This window comes from Vulpes lagopus, chromosome 12 (genome assembly GCF_018345385.1).
Source record: "Vulpes lagopus strain Blue_001 chromosome 12, ASM1834538v1, whole genome shotgun sequence".
NCBI lineage: Eukaryota > Metazoa > Chordata > Mammalia > Carnivora > Canidae > Vulpes > Vulpes lagopus.
In genome coordinates, this window is record NC_054835.1 from 144125 (window position 1) to 164224 (window position 20100).

At 44.4% G+C, this 20100-nt stretch overlaps 1 protein-coding gene across 4 annotated transcripts in view; it reads right to left on the reverse strand.

Moving 5' to 3' along the window:
- Window positions 1-20100, reverse strand: part of GGTA1 (glycoprotein alpha-galactosyltransferase 1 (inactive)) — a 57043-nt gene that overhangs the window by 3306 nt on the left and 33637 nt on the right. For 2 of the 4 annotated variants that reach the window (XM_041725020.1, XM_041725022.1), the window contains exons 3-8: window positions 18326-18414; window positions 13612-13647; window positions 12310-12363; window positions 11403-11468; window positions 10695-10793; window positions 3363-3500 (exon numbers count right to left, since the gene is read on the reverse strand). In XM_041725020.1, the coding sequence (XP_041580954.1) occupies window positions 3363-3500; window positions 10695-10793; window positions 11403-11468; window positions 12310-12363; window positions 13612-13647; window positions 18326-18405 (473 nt within the window). In that variant the 5' untranslated portion in view covers window positions 18406-18414. The remainder of the gene's footprint in view (window positions 1-3362; window positions 3501-10694; window positions 10794-11402; window positions 11469-12309; window positions 12364-13611; window positions 13648-18325; window positions 18415-20100) is intronic. The other 2 variants (XM_041725021.1, XM_041725023.1) reach the window with 2 other exon arrangements.

Genomic DNA, 20100 nt, shown 5'->3' on the forward strand with positions numbered 1-20100 from the left:
CAGGGGCTCCCCGGGTGGCTCAGCAGTTTAGCGCCTGCCTTCGGCCCAGGGCATGATCCTGGAGACGCGGGATTGAGTCCCACATCAGGCTCCCTGCATGGAGCCTGCTTCTCCCTCTGCCTGTGTCTTTGCTTCTCTGTCTGTGTGTCTCTCATGAATGAATAAAATCTTTTTAAAAAATTATTTATTCTCTTAACAACTTTCAAGTATATAATACAGTATTTTTAACTATAATCACCGTGATATACATTAGATCCCCAGAACTTATTCATTTTATAATTGGAAGTATGTACCCTCTGACCAACATCAGGGGGCACTAGTTCTCCCTCAAACTATACCCAATGTTGCTACTGTCCTATTAGATGCAAGAGGGACATGACCTTTGGGTCCTTTGGGGACATATTAAGCCTAACCATCACCACTCTCCTGGGACCCAGAGAATGGGTGATAGGATATGGATATCCTTCTCTATTACTTACTCATCCTCTAAGCATCCCACTGATTACCCTACACACCAATCCATTTTTCAGATGCCATCACCGTAAGACTCGTCCAAACACCAAAGCAAACAGCCTCTGATTTAACCTCAGTTTAACTATTTTTCCTTGTTTTTCAAAACAGATTTTATTTTTTAGAGCATGTTTAGGTTCACAGCGAAATTGACCTGAAAGCACAGAGTTCGTTCCCATGTACCCCCCTGCTCCCCTACCCTCCCACAGCTTTCCCCCAGTATCAATATCCAGCATTAGGGTGACACATGCTATCCATGCTATCCATTGCTATCCATGAACCTACACTGGACTATCATTATTACCCCACAGTTTACAGTAGACTCACTCTTGGTGTTGTACATCCTATTGATTTGGACAAATGTATAGTGACATGTACCTATTGCTATGTATTATAATATTATACGGAGTATTTTCACTGCCCTAAAAATCCTGTCTTCTGCCGGTTCATCCAACCCTCCCTCCCAAACCCACCCCACTCCTGACAACCATTGATCTTTTCACTGTCTCCATAGTTTTCCCTTTTCCAGAATGTTATGTAGTTGGAATCATACAGTATGCAGTCTTTTTAGATTGGTTTCTTTCACTAACTTAACGTGTTTAAGGTTCCTCCATGTCTTTCCATGGCTTGATAACCCATTTCTTTTTAACACTGATAATATTTCAGTTGTTACAATGTAAGGATTATCCAATTACAGTTTATCCATTTACCTACTAAAGGACATCTTGTTTGCTTCCAAGTTTTGGCAGTTATCAATAAAGCTGCTATAAACATCTGTGTACAGATTTTTATGTAGACGTAAGTTTTCACCTCCTCTGGCTCAATACCAAGGAAGAAAGTTGCTGGATTGCATGGTGAGATTATGTTTAGCTTTGTGAAAATCTGCCAAACTGTCTTCCAAAATGGTTGTGCCATTTTGCATTCCTACCAGTAATGAATGAGAGTCCCTGGTGTTCCACATCCTCACCAGCATTTGGTATTGCCAGTGTTTTGGATTTGGGCAATTCTAATGGGTGGGTGGTGATATTTTAGCTACGTATATCTTCATTCCAAACACATTATATTGGTGTCTTCTGTACCCAAGCCATATGCCCTTGTGAAACCATGGAGATCATAGAGAGGAGAAAGTAGTAGTCAGATGGCTTAACAGAACTTATGCAGACCCCAGACTCATGGTTGCTCAGAGAATGTGAATTGAATTTAATTTGCTGATAACAGCTACAGCCAATCAAGAAGTTTTGTGAGCCATAATAATTGGTACTTTGTTTCGCTTTTTGGTTACTGCTTGGATTTCCTTTCTTTACCACCAAAATAAAGTATGCTTTTAATGCTGGCCACTAGAAGCCCAAGAATTTACAGTACTGATTATTTAAATGGAAAGAAGATATCTGAGCAATATAAACAGGGACTTCAACATGGCTCTGTAGCTGGTTGTCAGGAAATTCTTGGGTGGTCTAAAACTTTAAGAAAAATCTACTGTGCTGTGAAGCTTGGGAGACAATCCTAGGGCAAGGGAGGGAGCTGCTGGAGGTTTAGCATTGTTTAGAGATTAAAATACTGTTGTTGACTTCCTGCATTGTTATTTGAAAGGCAACCAAACATCACACCTCCTAACTAAAAGTCCAAACCCATTCTTAACAAGGATTTATTGCTGCTGAGTGCACAAACAGTCCTCTCAAGCCTCAGGGTGGAGAGCATAGGGCTTTCCCCAGGATATGTGATTTACAGTTTGGTTCTGCAGAGTTGTAGCTAGACAGTGAAGACAGTGTGAAGCCATAGGCAGTATTCTGTTCTTTTAGGGAACACCAAGATCGAATCACTCTGTAACATTCGTGCCATGGGATTAGGTTAGCTGAGTATTGGCTCCTGACTCAGAACAGTACAGAGTCTCCTGAGGAAAATGTCAACACTCCAGAGTCACACTTAATCTATTAGAGATGCCACCCAGATGACTAATTAGGTCACCATACCTGATTAGTATGGTGACAAGGATGGCTTCTAGGCTCTGGGTTGGAGATCTTAGGAGAACCATCAGATCTTCGTGGAGCTCTCCTTTAGGCCCTATAGCAGGTAGAGCTGAAGCTCAGATCAACCTGGGCCTTCAACACTCTTCATACAGGCCACGGGATCAACTTTCCATGTGGTTTTCAGGAAAGAAACAGAAGGAAAGGCCCATGGCTGGGGGAAGAGAGGGACTAGGAAGATCGAACTTTTGCTTTTGTCTTGGAAAAATACCCAAAAAACCCAAAACTCTCCAAAAGAGCAAAATGGGTTACATTTTAAAACTAATATCCAGCTACTAATTTCAAGTAAAAATGACTGCCTACCCAATCTCTGGAAGAGGAAGTTCTGGCTAGCTGAATCTCTGGGGGTCAAGGAAGATATGAGGAACCCATGAAGACATGGAGAACCACCACACCTGGATCACTCTAGACTGTAAATCTTTCTGTCCTTGGTCCTGGGTCTGAGAGTGAAGGAGGATGGTTGGTGCACATTTGGGCCAACAACTGCTATTTTTGGAATTTCCAGAGAAAGCCATAGAGGTCAGGGAGGAGGTAGTTGTGGGTGTGCTAGAGACCCTAGGCTCTGTGGATGTAGCGGACATTTTTACTTGTAACTGGGGACCTTTACCTTGAGGTGAGAAGGAGTCCGACTCACCTACTATTTGTTGTTTTGTTTCCAGCCCTTTTGGGGCCTCAGTAGAACAGAGATGGAAAACGTCCCATGATAACATTCTCCTATCTAGTAATTCAAACAAGGCAGGCACAGCTCCATAATCCCAGGGGCCCCTCACAAACATTCTTATGATGAAACAAGAAAAAGCTGAGGTCAATTTTATTAGGAACACTTACCTTCCAACAGCAAAAACTGTCAAACCTATGGTAATTTTCTGTTTGGCATAATAATTTTCTAGGATGGTGCTGTTGTAAGTGCCTTCCCACACAACCGGTGCCTTCCATCTGGTCACTGTCACAACCTCTGGACGTTTCCTGGTGACAAGACATAAGGCCCCATGAGTCAGGACAGCTTTCCTAAGGTGGGGCAGAGATTGTCCAAGGGAAAACTGGGATCAGCTGTGATCTGCTGAGACAGTCCTTGAATCCTGACTTAGCCCCAGGGAGTCAGTGGGGTCGTATGACATTTGCAGGGGCAGCATCTTCTGGGTGAGGAACAGGAGGCTCTGGCCAGGTGCCTTGGAGGGCTGACTTTGGGGCCCTGAGGGTGTTCTTACCTGCACATCTTCATACCCTATCCCCTTTTGCTGCTTTCCTAGTTCTCTTCTTCCTTCTGGATCCCTCCCCCTACCTCTCGGCCTCTTCCTAAACAGCCAGTGGCATCTTTGAGTTTTATCCCTGTGGGTGTCATCTGAGCCTAAAGAGGCCCTAATCCTTGATTTGGGAGGATGAGAGAGTGACACTGGAGCCAAAAGAGAGAAAGCTTTTTTTTTTTTTTTTTTTTTTGAGAAAGCTATTTTAATGTGTCTTATAGGGCAGCCCCGGTGGCGCAGCGGCGTGATCCTGGAGACCCTGGGTCGAGTCCCACCTCAGGCTCTCTGCATGGAGCCTGCTTCTCCCTCTGCCTGTGTCTCTGCCTCTCTCTTGCTCTCTCTCTGTGTGTCTCTATGAATAAATAAATAAAATCTTTAAAAAATAATAATAATAATGTGCCTTTTACCAGAAAGGGATTTCTAGGTAAAAAACTTGGTTATAGGCCAAAAAGGGCCCCAGATTTAAGAGGGTTCTGGTGTTATCATTCATTTTACAAACAAGGACACAGGGGAAGGGAGAAGAAGAAATGGGTAGGAAATATCAAAAAGGGAGACAAAACATGGAAGACTCCTAACTCTGGGAAACGAACTAGAGGTGGTGGAAGGGGAGGAGGGCGGGGGGTGGGGGTGACTGGGTGGCGGGCACTGAGGAGGGCACTTGACGGATGAACACTGGGTGTTATTCTGTATGTTGGCAAATTGAACACCAATAAAAAATAAATTTATTATTAAAACAAACAAACAAACAAACAAGGAGACAGAGTCACCCAGAAAAGCAGGAACTCCATAGAGCCCCTCGACAGCCAGGGCTAGAACTTGGGGCTCTGGCACAGACCCTCCTCAGACCACGTTACCTCTTTGCTAGGAGTGCAAAGAGGCAAAGGGGAGGCATGTTTTCTGCACTTAGAATGCTCGAAAGGGACTTGGCAAAGCCAAGACAAACACAGGAAGCAACACAAGAATGACAGCAAACTGACCAACAGCTGAGGGTAGATTTGGAAAGGCAGGCTGCATAGCAGCTGGGGCCCAATAGGAGGAGGGTGACACGAACTCAGCTCTGACCCCCATTTGCTCAGGAAGTGGCTTCACTTCCCCTGCTGGGAAGCAGAGACTGAAACACTCATTAGATTCAACCCCAGCACAAATGGGCCTGTCCCCACTAGGCATCTGCTTGTCCTTCATCCACTGAGGGGAGAAGGCCAATGATGAAGGCAAAACAAAGGGCTAGGCATCCCCACTGGGGCCCTGCCGGCTGCATGCACATGGCCCTGGCAAGGCTGCTGGGGAGATCTGTTTGCTATAGATGGAGCCAATGAGAACTTCCCTTGGTCCTATACATCAGTGGAGGGTGGGTTTTCACAAAACTGCCTGTATCCCATCAGCAAAGCTGGATTTTCATAGTGAGGCTGGGCAAGGCTGGGTCAACTCCCACCTCACCTCACCCCAGCCCTGGCCCCGGCCCCAGCCTCGGCCCCAGCCTCAGCCCCAGCCCCAGCCTCAGCCCCAGCTTCAGCTTCAGCCCCAACCCCAAAGTATAAAAGAACCTAACTTGACTCTCATCTTTCTGTCCATCTGTCACTAGGCTCTTCACTCTAATTCTTGAGATGTCAGTCCCTCTCGCTCCAACTTGTGCCCTGCTTCTGACCTCCCCCTTTCCCCTGCAGAGCAGAATTTCCCCCAGAGATTTGGGGGGAAGACACTTTGAGGCTGCTCCCCTGTCCCTCCCCATCTTGTCTAGAGTCTCAGCTCTGCCCTCACACCACACAGAGAGAAGAGCTGCTCTTGGTTTCTTTCCTTCAATCATGAAAGCACCAGTTGCCAGGCACCTTCACATACACTTCCTCATTTATTCTTGGCAACAGCCCTGCCACATATTAAGTCTCTTGCACAGTTAAGAAAATCAATGCTGAGAAAGACTTGCTAACTTGTCCAGGGCCACACAGTTGGCTGCTGCTGCTGCTGCTGTGCTGCTAGTAACTAACATATGCTGAGCACTTCCTGTGAGACCAGGCACTGTGCTAAAGGCATCATCCTTCAGAGGTGCTCTTTTGATTATTATTTTGTCAATGAGCAGCACAGAGAGGTTAAATAAGTTGCCCATGGTCACACAGCTAGCAAGGGGCCAAGCTGGTTCTCAGACCCAGATGGTCTGACTCTGGAGTCCATGCTCTGAGCTACCACTCTGTATTGCTCCCTTTTTTTTTTTTTTAAGATTTTTAATTTTTTATTTATTCATGAGAGACATAGAGAGAAAGGCAGAGACACAGGCAGAGGGAGGAGAAGCAGGCTCCATGCAAGGAGCCCGATGTGGGACTCAATCCCGGGAATCCAGGAATCCTGCCCTGAGCCAAAGGCAGATGCTAAACCTCTGAGCCACCCAGGCGTCCTGTCTGTATTGCTTCTTATATGGACATTGACTAGCTCTGCTGATGAAGCCGGGGTTACAATCCATATTTATCATCATTTCCACTCACCTTTGCTACCCTAACATTTTTGTCAGTGCAGAATAATAATGAGCTTTTGTTTTGTTATGTTTTTAGAAGCTTATGTGATGATTTTAGTCACATAAAACCCCCTGCTCTGTTGAATGACAGGATTTCAAACCACAAACCACCACACACACACACACACACACACACACACACACACTCACACACACACTCATAGGCTCAGCTTACACATCTACAGCCCACGTTTCTGAACTTAAACTCTGTCCTGTGTTGCTGCCTCATTCATTGCTATCCTAGTTTTAGCTCAGCAAGGATCTTTTAGAAGGTCTGACCCAGACTGCTAACTAAATCTTGCAACTGTTTACCAGCTGGACATGTTGTAAGTAGGTGACATTATTTTTAAAAGAGAGAGAGAGAGAGAGAGAGAGAGAAGTACCTGGGTGGCTCAGTCAGTTAAGTGTCCAATTCTTGATTTTGGCTCAGGTCATGAGATTAAGCCCCACACTGAGCTCCAGCTCAAGCAGGGAGTCTGCTTGAGATTCTCCCTCTCTCTGACCCTCCCCCCACACACACACTAGCTCTCCTCACACTTTAAATAAATAAATAAAGTATTTTTTAAAAAACAGGAAGTGGGGGGAAGGCAGGTAGCAGGTGTGTTTATTTCATACTTATGGTGCATAGGGACTAAGTGTACTTGACTTTCGCTCTCTCATTTAATCCTAAAATCCACCTTACAAAGTGGGTGCTACCCTCATCCTCATTTCACAAAGAAAGGAGGATTAAGAGAAGAGCAGAAGGGATCTGCGTCTTCAGGCACTTGATTTATAGGAAGGGCCAGACCAGTGCACATAGTCCCTCACTGCACATTTCCTAAGTCCCTACACTGCACACCAGACCCATTGCTGAGCACAGAGATCAGAAAAGAAGACTCGGTCCCACTTAAGAATCTCACACTCCCCACAGGTGGTCAGCTGCTATACAACCATACCCCTACTCAGTCCACATCTTCTAGAAAGACAGTCAGAAAAGCAGTGACCAGTTTGGTTGCTTGGCTGGGAAGATTCCTCCAAGCAGGGGGAAAAAAAAAAGATTTTAAAAATTAACATTCACTTAAAAATTAAAATGTTCTATTTCCCAGCTGTTCATTATTAAATTTCATGCACAATTCCAATATCTTATTGACCCTGACCAAGAAGCCAGATGACAGCTTGAAAACGCAGGCAGTGGGAGGTGGGGGAGGAGGACAGATGAGAATCAGATCAGCTTCCGGGATGAACTTGTACATCAGAGTCTTAATCAGCAAACACCACTCCTCCTTGAAAGAAGTGAGACAGGGCAGACCACCCATGTTTAAGAGCTAGTCTTTACTACTGTCAATTGCCAGAGATGTCCAAAATCATAGAGATGGGGCTCTATAAAGAGGGAAATGTGCCAGGACAGACTCAGAGCTACCAAAATGCCTTTCTTCCAAGCACAGCACCCATGTGTCAGTTTGTGAGGCTTCCTACAAGGTAAAATGGGCTCCAGACACACACCTACCTAGGCTATTGGTAGCTTTTTAATTTCACATATTATTAATGGGTTCCCTGTGATCCCCAAGTGTTGGGTAGAGGAAGTATTCAAATCGAATATTTTAAGTATTAATATGACAAACTATGAATCATCACATAGGTCAAAGAGATGTGAAGTGCACACACTGTGTTATTTACTGAACACCCTCTAAGCATCAGTACCCCGGAGCATGATCCAGCAAAGACCTGATGGCTACAGGGACAAGAGTACGGGCTGTGGGGTATAGAGAAGGACACAATGCAGGAAGAATTCTGGAGGAAGGATTAGCAGAATACATCAGTGAGACTGTGGGGTGGGTGAAGGAAAGGACGGATCTGAGAGGTATCCCAGACTCTGGCTTAAGGTTGGAAGTCAAAAGAAGTGTAGGTAGGATTGAATGTGGAAATCCATTTGGGTCATGGGAGACGTGTGCAGAGAGATGTCAAGCAGGTAGTCAGACCCAAGTCAGGGCTTAGGAGATCTTCGGGCTGAAGGTGGGAAGGTGGGTATCTCTCTCACACCATGGTGTCTAAGGCCATGGAAATGGATGAGAACCTTCAGAAACTCTAATATATGATGGCTGGGCAAGCAGGAGAAGAGCTTATAAAGAACGGAGAAGGAAGAACAGACAAGTAGGAGGGAAATCCAGAGGATATACTGTCACAGAAGCTAAGAGATCTAGACTTGGAAATGTGCACACAGTATGTTGTAATATGTTGTAGGTCGTTTCCAGGAAAGGATACACTTATGTAAATGTATGTATTTGTTTCAGGCAGTTGTTCATCTCATCATTTATTTATGCAGGAAATATACTTTGATGCCCTGGGAAGGCTTAAATTTGGTGTCTCTTCAAACTGATATTCTTTACCTATCTGTTCGCCATTTGTTTGGAGGAGAAGCTGAGCCATGCATGGGGAGAGCAGAGAGAGTAACAGCTGGTGGCCAAGATCTGTCTCTCTCCTTTGTCTACAGTAACTCAGCCCTCACCCTGCTTTCAAAGTCCCGCTCAGCGAACATAAATGCCACAGTAAACATGCACCACCCTCCTTAGAAGGAAACTTGGTGACTATCTCTGGGTCATCTAGCCCACCTAGCCTAGTGGAGGTCTCCCCTCTCCCCAACACACACATTTAAGGGGCTTACCAAAGCAGCAATATTCTTTTGTAACAAAGCTTCCATATTCTTGCATTCCCAGTAAGGCAAACTCATGGATGGCTACCCTGTTGCCCAGCTCATGAAATGACACACATGGAGGCCCAAATTCCCATCTTTCCACACTAGTGTGATCCCTTATCCCAAAACGAAAAGAGAGCTTGCCAGAAAATATTTAGTCTTTCCAGAACTCATACCCCTCCTACTGGAGCACTTGCTATTCTCTCCTGATACTCCTCTACAGCTCTTCCTCCCCCTTTCAGACTTCTCATCATTCACCAGCCCTTTAAATGCTGATATCAGATAGGATGTGGTTTTAGTCCTCTGCCTGGATGGCCCCCTCCAGGCCTACAGGTCCCATTGCCATCTGTACTCTAACGGCTCCTCGCCCCACATCTCTACCACGCATCTTCCACTGAGCTCGTGGTCCCTGCTACAGACTGAATGTCTGTGCCCCTCAGAATTCTAATCCCCAGTGTGCTGATCTTTGGAGGTAGGGTCTTTGGGAAGTACTTAGTTTATGAGGGTGGAGGCCTCGTGAATGGGCTTGTGCCCTTATGAAAGAGCTCCCAGAAAGCTCCCTCGCCCCTTCCGCCATCATGAGAGGACAGAGAAGATGGCGGTCTATGGCCCAGGAAGAGGGCTCTCACCAATTGCCAAAGCTGCTGGTGTTTCAATCTTGGACTTCCCAGCCTCCCGAACTGTGAGAAATAAACTTGCTTATAGCAGTCTGAACAAACTAAGACAGGCACTCTGTGAATCTCAGTCCTGATGCCCGACAAGTACCCAAACCCACAAACATCCCTAGTACAGCCTTTCACCTACTCCCACCCCTAGACCTGGCTATCTTCCTCCAGTCCTATCCTGGTCAACGACACCACCACCTACCAGTCTCTCAGGCCTCACGGTCATCTTGGACAGCTCCTGCCTTCTAACTACCCCAACCCACATTCTTTTAAGTCAGATTGACCACACCTTCTTCCCAATTTTGATGAATACTATTTGCACATCTCCTGCCCCTATAAAACTAGGAACTTCTTGAATATGACCAAATTGGTTGATTTCCTCTATCTCCTGTGCCTAACACAACAACTAGCACAGTATTTTTGAGCATGACTCAGTGAGAAATGCATTTTACATCACAACCAAATACATGCATATATATATACAGAAACAATAATTCAACTACACAGTACTTAATCTTCCTTCTACTTCATGTGATGCCCCCTGATCTTCTTTTTGATTCCGATTTAAAAAAAAAAAGAAAGCTCACTTTCCCCCATTAAGCTAGTTTCTGAACACATTAATGGACAGTGACTGGTAGTATGAAAAATACCAGTGGGCATGTCATACATAGGTATTCGATAACCGTTTGTTGTACTATCACTTTATGAATGCATGTGTGGCCTCATGAGATTTTTCATCATCACTGCCAATTTTCAGAGGAGTTAGCTGAATCTCAGAGAATTTTCTTGCTCTAGCTCTAGATGCTGCCACTTTCCATGACACCTCATGACCAGTGAGACCCATTCCAGCTCCAGTATTTTGTGATTTGCCTGCTGCCTCTCAACAACCAGTCAGAATCACTTGTTGCTTAAGCATATGAATCAAAATATTCAAACTCTCAGTTTCTCATCTAGTCTACGGTGAAAGTCTGATATATGCTAAGACTCTATATCCCCAATCAGGAATGTTCTCAATGGCACTGTTGCCTACACAGCCCCACCACCACCAAGGGCAGCTGGGGGGACACTTTTTCTTACTGTGGGTTAAACCAGTCTGATAGCTGAAGCTCTGCGTTATTTTCTTCTCCTTGTTCATTTTCATCATCTATGTCTTCCTCTTCTTGGTAAATGTGGGTCCTACATACAAAAGGAAAGAAAGTAAGCTGTGTGAGGCAGAGAGGCCGATTGATCTATGGCACCGGGACAGCTGGTGAATATCTCGTGAACACATGTTCTTTCCCAGGTCAAGAATGTGTGCAGTGAGGGAATGTCTGGAGAAAGTTTCATGATATGATACATTTATTCATAAACACATACTTTTGGTGAAAAGGCTTAGGACTCACTTTCTTTTTTTTTTTTTTTTTTTTTTTTAGGACTCACTTTCTTATTTTCCTTCCAAGTCAGCACAGTTAGCAATTTAGTGACCCAGAACCCTCAGGTTATTTCAGGGAGCACGGGAACTTGCTGGAATGGTCCTTCTATGAACATGTTAGCTGTGATCATCTTTCCCACAGCCCAAACTTCAGCCCAAGCCCCACTTACCCTCAAGTAAAATGGAAAAGTGACACCAAACAAAATCCCCAAACTTAAATATCCTAGTCCCAACCATGAAATAAGATTCTTAATATGACTTCAGTAGGAAGTCACGAGTGACCAAGAAGGTCATGACCATTAAATCATTTTATTTGGACTGTCTATAAGCGCTGGGTAGATGAACAAATGTAGAGGGTCATCCCATTGCCTTACCCATTGTTAAACCAGTTCGGAAACCACCAGCCCTTCTGAATTCTGCTTTCACCAACCTCTGGGTTTCTAAGAAATGAAAAAGATGACATATTTGGAAAATGAGACAGTCCTAAACTGGGGGAGGAGGAGAGAGAGGAAGCGTTTCTAAACCCTTTTATTTTTAAAGATTTTATTTATTTATTCATGAGAAAGAGAGACAGAGAGAGAGATAGAGACAAAGGCAGAGGGAGAAGCAGGCTCCATGCAGGGAGCCAGATGTGGGACCCGATCCCGGGACTCCAGGATCAGGCCCTGGGCTGAAGGCAGCGCTAAACCGCTGAGCCACCCGGGATGCCCTCTAAACTCTTTTTATGGCAGAAAATCACTTACATTTCTTTAAACAAAAAATGCCAGTTCATAAAACAGACAGAAGTGAAACTACTCTATACTGGGTCACGTACAGATGTTGAATTACTATATCACACACCTGAGACTAATATAACACTGTATGTTAACCAGTTGGAATTAAAATAAAACTTAAAGGGACGCCTGGGTGGCTCAACTGGTGAGCGTCTGCCTTTGGCTCAGGGCATGATCCCAGAGTCCCAGGATCGAGTCCCACATCGGACTCCCTACAGGAACCCTGCTTCTCCCTCTGCCTGTGTCTTTGCCTCTCTCTCTCTCTATGTGTGTGTCTCTCATGAATAAATAAATAAAATCTTAAAAAAAAAAACTTAAAAAAAAAAAGTGAAGCTGCTCTAGCAAAATGAGGGAAGATGGACCTACCCTTGCCCTGACCTCTCCTCCCTTAGGCATTCCCGCGGCACTCAACTCATCCAGGGGGCCCTGGCAGGGAGAGAGGAGAGAAGAGGAATGACAAGGTGGGGAGTGCTGATACGTAAGCCTGAGTCATGGATATGCCACTTACTGGTAGTATGACCATGATGGGACCTTTTCCCTCTCTGAATCTTGGTTTTCTCCTCTGAAAAGTCAGATACATAATAAGGACGGTGACAACCAGAATGATAATAAACTACCATGAAGGTGGCTTTGAAAAGTAAATGAAATAGCATACATCAAAGAGCTTTATAAAAGCTGAAAATTACTGTTAACAAGCTGTACTTTTAATTAAAAAACAACAACCAGTGTATATTTACAAGAATGATCTCCTTTGCTAAACTAGAGTTCAGAGTTCACGTTGTATATAGGTCAGCAGGGACAGCCTCAGGAAATCTGGGGGTCTCTGAACCAGAAACTCAGGAAACTCATCAGAAGCCACCCTTGCCACCCACACGTGGAAATTTCCATACTCTCTCATTGTGAGAGTCTCTCCAAAGTGGGGGCTTTCTGGAGGAGGGAAAAGAGGGGAAAACCAGGGGGTGCACTGTCCTCTGGCTGGACAAATAAGGTGGTGAGGCATGAACAGGCATAATGTGAAGAAATGTGTTTTAAAGCCCATCTACTTTCAGGAGGTGTTTCAGATGGTTGATGATTTAGGTGGTTACCATACCCAGGGAGACCACATAAGACTTAAATAAACAAAAGGGAAGAGAAAGAGAAATATTTCTTCAGTCACTCGGGTAGATGTTTTCATATGATCTTAGTCATCCCAGCTACTCACAAGAATAAAGGTTTTACCTTTACGTTCATTTTATAGCTGAGAACTTGGCCAAGCTAGGATTTAACACCAGGGAATAAATTACATCAGAAATGAAGGCTGAGGAAAGTACAAGCTTTTAAGCCCAAGATTTTGCTTTGAGCTTCCTGGCAACCAAGTCAAAGATAGAAAAAATGAAGGCTTACATAGTTTTCACTGCCTTTGATAATAATAATAATAATAAAATATTAGTTCATCGGGAGACCCTGACTTTTTTCCTGATCCTTTGTCTCAAAGGAATTTCTTGCAAGTGTCTTTATATAACATATACTGTGCAACATAACAGATTATTTATCCTGATTCTTTTCATCAGTAGGACAGAATGTTCTCCAAATGATACCACTTAAAGAAACCCTTGATGAGAAGTGAGGGCAAAATATAAGTCATAGTTCTATAAAGGCCAGTCAAGGGAATGGGAGGTGGGTAGTCCAGGCGCCTCCCTGGGAAAGTACTGTTCCCCGCCCCTCCTTGACCAGGGCTCCACCACCCGCTACCATGCTAAAAATAGACTGTAGGGGGTGCCAGAGTGGACACGGAAGAATCCCATAGACCTCCAGAATTCAAAGCACTTACTTTGAGTGATATATCCACAAGAAAGATCCTTCTGGGCTGGAAGCAAATGAGAAATAAAACGTATGTTACTTGTAATTCCTGAGGAAAGTTATTTTGCAACCATTATCATTGAAGCCCTGGGCTGAGCTGAGAACCTGTGTTTTGACTACTCTTTCTTTTTTTTTTTTTTTTTTAAAAAAGATTTTATTTATTCATGAGAGACACAGAGAGAGAGAGGCAGAGGGAAAAGCAAGCTCCATGCAGGGAGCCCAATGTGGGACTCGATCCTGGCACTTCAGGATCACGCAATGAGCCGAAGGCAGATGCTTAACCACTGAGCCACCCAGGCGTCCTGACTACTCCTAGGTTTCTACTTCCCTTTTGAGATAAAGCCCATGGTATCAAGGAACTAGAAATTTTATTAGTCACTTCAGGATTATTCAAAACAAGAGGTGGGAAAGAGGTCACTGGAGAATCTCAAACCTTAATTTAAAAAAAAAAAAAAGACAACTGCTGTCCATTGTCTACGGGTGGCTTCACCAGGGATAGAACTGCATAGACAGGTTCCTTCCTGCCGCCTAATCAGGAACATCCCAGTGACCCTGCACCAACGAGTTATCTTCCATAGAAAACAAAGCAATGGCTGTAGAACCTTCTATAGCAGTCTCAGAGGGCTTTTCTTTTTTTTTTTTTTTTTCAGATTTTATTTATTTATTCACGTGAGCCACAGAGAGAGACAGAGACATAGGCAGAGGGAGAAGCAGGCTCCCTGTGGGGAAACTGATGTGGGACTGGATCCCAGGGCATGATCCCCAGGGGATCATGCCCTGAGCTGAAGGCAGATGCTCAACCACTGAGCCACCCAGATGCCCCCTCAGGGGCATCTTTCTTAAGCTAATGAAGACAGTGAGATGGCCTGTAGGCACCTAGAAGGCTGGGCCAATGAATATATGACTCCTTCAGTGAGCCATCTGTACTCATTCAGTTGGCACTTGCTGAGCACGATTACATACCGAGTGCCAGAAGCACAGTGTTTGCTAAGACAGACAGAGGTCCTATGGCTATATGTCCTTGTCGTACACTCAGTCTAGCAGGGAAGGCAGAATCTATGCCCATAATCACACAGCTACATGACCTCAAACTCTAAGAAGGGCTACTTAAAGGAAAAAAGGCATAATATTATGAATATTCATAATAGCGAATACTTGGTCAGGCACTATTCTAAGCAACTGACATATATTAACTCATGACAATCCATGAAGTAGGTTCTCCTCTTCTTCATCCTACAGAGGTAGAAACTGAGGCACAGAATCATTCGGTGACTTCCCAAGGTCATACTGCTAACAAGGAGTAGAGCCAGGATTTGAGCCTGGAGAATCTGATTACAAAAGGCATAAGGGGGAGGGGAATGAGGAGGCCATCCTTCAGGTGGCCACCTGGCACTCGGGGCACCAGTTTCTAAATTCAGCTTTGCTACTTTGTCACCTCTCTCTCTCTCTAACCTTTCCTTCCTCTCCTCACCCTCCTCTTTCAGAATCCTTCAACATCTCAACAGCACAATGACATCCACCCTATAGTATATGACATTTCACACATAATCATCCTTCAAGACACAGCTCAAATGCCATCTCTTCTGCACCTTTCTTGATACAGTTCTAGTATAGTGCCTGGCACGTAGTAGGTGCTCAATAAACAGTTGTAAACAAACAAAAAAATAGATCCCCCTCCAAGCCAAATACAATCTCAGCCTCCTTAACTCTGATGGTTCCTTTTCTCTATCTAGATATTCTTCCTCTACTTCTGGCACTGGTTATTTATATGCATGTCTTCCTGCTCCATCTAGATGATAACCCCTTGAGGATAGGAGATCTACTTGGCTCACACTGTATCCCTAACCAGTTGATTGATGTGTTCCCTTTAGTTATCTTAAAATCCCTTCTCACTCAGGGCTGTCCACCTGTCTCAGGTTAGTGCCCTCAGCTCACCTCAAGCTACCACAGGGCAATTCACGAGGTGGCAAAGGATCTGCTGCCTCTTACGCCTCTTGCAGACATTCAATACATTCCTCACCTTGAAGAATGATGTGCCCAGTCTTGGTGCGAAACCAGAGAAAGCCAGAACCTGCTCCAGTTACTGTTCAGAGTGCCCAGCACTGCAAAATAACCCTCTTTTATGGGAACTCAGTGCCAAAATGCACATTTGGGACTTTGGCTCCCATATTTTAATTTTGCGAACCACCCAAAATATGAACGTACAGCTCAGGCTAGGATTCAAATCACCAAGCTTAAACAATCAACCATTCAGAGCTTGCATGTTATCTGCACAAGCATCTCAAATCAGGGCAGGGACCCCAAGGAGTGCCTGTTCTTCTGCTGGGAGTCTTCCAACTGCTAGATCCTTCTTTCCATTTGTCAAAAGCCCCTATCCTACTCTGTCCTCGAGCAGATGATGATGATGATGACGACAGCAGTTAGCATCTACTGAGTGCTTATTAAGTTCTAGGCATTGCCCTAAATATTTTATATAAAGTAACTTATTGGGGCACCTGGGTGGTTCAGTCCTTGAGTGTCTGCCTTCAGCTCAGGTCGTGATCCTGAGGTCCTGGGATCAAGTACCACATCGGACTCCCCACAGGGAGCCTGATTCTCCCTCTGCCTATGTCTCTGCCTCTTGTGTCTCTCATGAATAAATATTTTTTTAAAAAAGTAAAATAAAAAATAAATAAATAAATAAATAAATAAATAAATAAATAAATAAAGGGATCCCTGGGTGGCGCAGCAGTTTGGCAGCTGCCTTTGGCCCAGGGCGCGATCCTGGAGACCCCGGATCGAATCCCACGTCGGGCTCCCGGTGCTTGGAGCCTGCTTCTCCCTCTGCCTATGTCTCTGCCTCTCTCTCTCTCTGTGACTATCATAAATAAATAAAAATTTAAAAAAATAATAAAATAAATAAATAAATAAATAAATAAATAATAAAATAAAATAACTTATTTAATCCTCCCCACAACGTACCTATGAAACAGGTACTATTATCACTCATTTTTAAAGACCGGGAAACTGAGGAACAGAATCACTGAAAAACTTGCCCGAGGTCACAGTGAAGGTAACTGGTGGCACAGGACCAGTTCCAGACAGCCTAGCTCCAGACTTTCGTCTGCCCTTGAGTACCCAAGTAATCCCAGACTCCCTACACCCAACTCTGAATCCTCTTCTCTTAAGACTAAGTACCCCTAGTTTCTTCAATTCAAAAGCTCTGGTTTGTAGACCCCTTGAACCTGATCACTCTCTAGCTTGTCTTGATTTTGTTAAAACAAGTTGTTCAGGATGAAAACAATAACCGGGATGCCTGGGTGGCTCAGTGGTTTAGCGCCTGACTTTGGCCCAGAGTGTGATCCTGGAGTCTTGGGATCGAGTCCCACATCGGGCTCCCTGCACGGAGCCTGCTTCTCCCTCTGCCTGTGTCTCTACCTCTCTCTCTCTGTGTGTCTCTCATGAATTAAATAAATAATTAATTTAAAAAAAAAGAAAAGAAAACAGAATAACCCTCCAGAAGCAGTTAGATCTAAGCTGCATTCCTGGGAATAATAGCTCCCATATTCTGGGGTGTCCTCCTCCTACTGATGTACTTAAAAGTACAGGACCTTTTCTAGGAGCCAAGATGGTCCTGCTGGCTCATCAAATCTTAGAATTTGGGATCCCTGGGTGGTGCAGCGGTTTAGCGCCTGCCTTTGGCCCAGGGCGTGATCCTGGAGACCCGGGATCGAGTCCCACGTCGGGCTCCCGGTGCATGGAGCCTGCTTCTCTCTCTGCCTATGTCTCTGCCTCTCTCTCTCTCTCTCTCTGTGACTATCATAAATTTAAAAAAAAAAAAAACCCTTAGAATTTAAGAATTGGAAGAATTCAAATGTTAATCCAGGTGATCATCTTTAACTTAGGAGCTACTAAATAAAGCATTCTGCCATGAAAACAGTACTGGTGCCAAGACAGCTCTCCCTGCCCAGAGTTGCATCATGGACTTTCTAGATCAAGGCGGAGCTGTACCAGTGCCTCTTAAGTCAAAGGGATACTGCATTTTTGTAGCTGTTTGCAGAGACTTCTTTCTGTCAGGAGTCTCTCCGGCTGGAATCTCTGAGATGCTGCATTTTTCAAAAGCACAGAAGCATATATAGTTGGAGTGAATCCACTGATGAATTTGAAAACCCAGAAATGTTTAATTCATTTTGCTTTCCAGAGTTAAAACAAAACAAACACCCAAGCATTGCAGCCAGGCACAGATGAATCACCAGCAACTCAGAGTGTATTTTACAGCAAAAGTCAGTAACTTTGAGTTGTTCCTTTAAACCCTGAAAATATCTGAGAATTGCAAAATTCAGGGTGGATTTCTCATGGAATTCCTGTCTGAAATTTCTTAAGGTAATTTTCACAGCTCATCACACAAATCATGTTAAGTCACGTTTTGGGTTTAATATGGTCTCACGGTTTCTAAATAAAACTCACCCAGATCGGCAAAGGTACAAAAATCATGACATGAGGACATAGCAGGAAGGAAGATAACTTAGCCAGAAGGTACTTGGAGATCTAATGGTTTTAAATAGTCTAAGGCTCAGGGATACATACAGGAAAGGTGGAATCTCTTCTTCATTGATTCCGTTAATCTCAGTTTTAACTTCAACCTAGTGACTTGGCTGATAGTAAGAGATTTCGAGTCAAAGGTGGATACAGCGTTCCCCACTTACCTGTTGATATATTCCCAAAACACAACAATTACAGTTGAGACAACCAGCATTGACAGAATCACTTTTCCTTTGACATTCATTATTTTCTCCTGGGGAAACAAAAAAGGAGAATGGGAAAAACAGATTAAATAAATGCAAAGTGAGATACGGTATTAAAGCAAGGCTTCCACCCTCGAAGGGGAAAAGTTCGTAATATTTAACCAGAGCTATGGAACGTGTTCTACCTTCAACTGAGCAGGCGTGCAGTGGCAAATTTGGCTAACTTAATGAATTGACAGTTCCCCCAATTGGGGAAGGATGCTAGAGGCCACTTTGGGGCTCAGAGGAGTAGTGTATTGACCGACCATGGGACCTGTTGTGGACTTGGGTGGGTGAGGGAGTAGCTACAAATAGTTCTTATGGGCTCCAGATGCCTCCTGACTCAAGATTGTGGGAAGACATCCCTTCCCGAGCTCTGCTGCCTTTAATATACTGACCACATGCCCCCTCCTCAGTAGGGAAGACAACCCTAGTCCCTTAAAGTCTAGGCTGACTTCTAGCTTTTCCCCACCACACCCACAGGCAATCAATCAGTCAATCCATCGGTACACAGTAGGTACCCTAAATATGCTTTGATTGCTGCATGAATTTGTGGTTGAAGAGGAACAAGGTGCTGGGTGGGAAATAATAGGTTAAGAACTACTTTAATTCGGGTGGTCAGGGAAGGCCTCTCAATGAGGGGGTGACCAAAGCTTCCCAAGGGATAAAGACAGGATGCAAAAGGATGAGAAGTACCAGGGATGCCTGGATGGCTCAGTGGTTGAGTGTCTGCCTTTGGCTCAGGTCACGATTCTGGGATCCTGGATGAGAAGTACCAGAGAAAAGTCCTACATTTGGGAGCAAACATATCTAGATTGGGACTGTGGCCACCTCTCATAATACTGAGACCTCTTCACTCCCAGAGAAGTGTGGATGTGAGCACCAGCTCTGATGCACAGAGCTGGGAACCCTAAACTCAGCACAGATCCTCAGGTCCTCATGCATAGCTCCAAAAACCTCTGAGAACCAATAGTCTTTTTATAGTTCCATTGGCATCAAGGCTTTAATTGACAAGCTATTTTATAATCTTTATCCCACTTAAGGAGGCTATTTAAATGTTTCTTTGCAGAAACACTGATGTATTTTATTACATGGCACCGCTGCACTGGGGCGTTGCGCAATACAGGATATATTATCCACGCCCAAAAAACTCTGAATTCCAACACACCTGGCCCTGGGGTTTCAGAAAAAGGACTGTGGATCTCTAATTGAATTGGTTTCCTCATCTTTAAAATGGGGATGAAAATAATTATAGGAGACGAGGTCCACAAAATGCTTCACATTATGCCTGGTGCTGTATAAATGTTCCTCCAAAAAATGCTAGTTCTTATCACCAGTGTCCATAACATGGGCTGTTGGGAGGCTCCAATGAGATAGCTCTGTGCCGGGTAGTTAGCAAGAGCCCAAGACACATTTGAAGGAAAGAACTAAGAATGTGTTGTTAAACAATGAAGTGCAATGAATGCAAATCAGGGACTCTAAAGGTTTATCCGTCTGTTCTGTGTCAAAGCCTGATTAAGAGCTCCTCAGGGGACACCTGGGTGGCTCAGTAGGTTAAGCATCTTCCTTTTGGCTCAAATCACGATCCCAGAATCCACTGGATCGAGTCCTGCATCAAGCTCTCCAGCCCCTCACCCTGTTCATGCTCTCCACCCTCCCCACCCCTCACTCTCTCAAAGAAGTAAGTAAAATCTTCA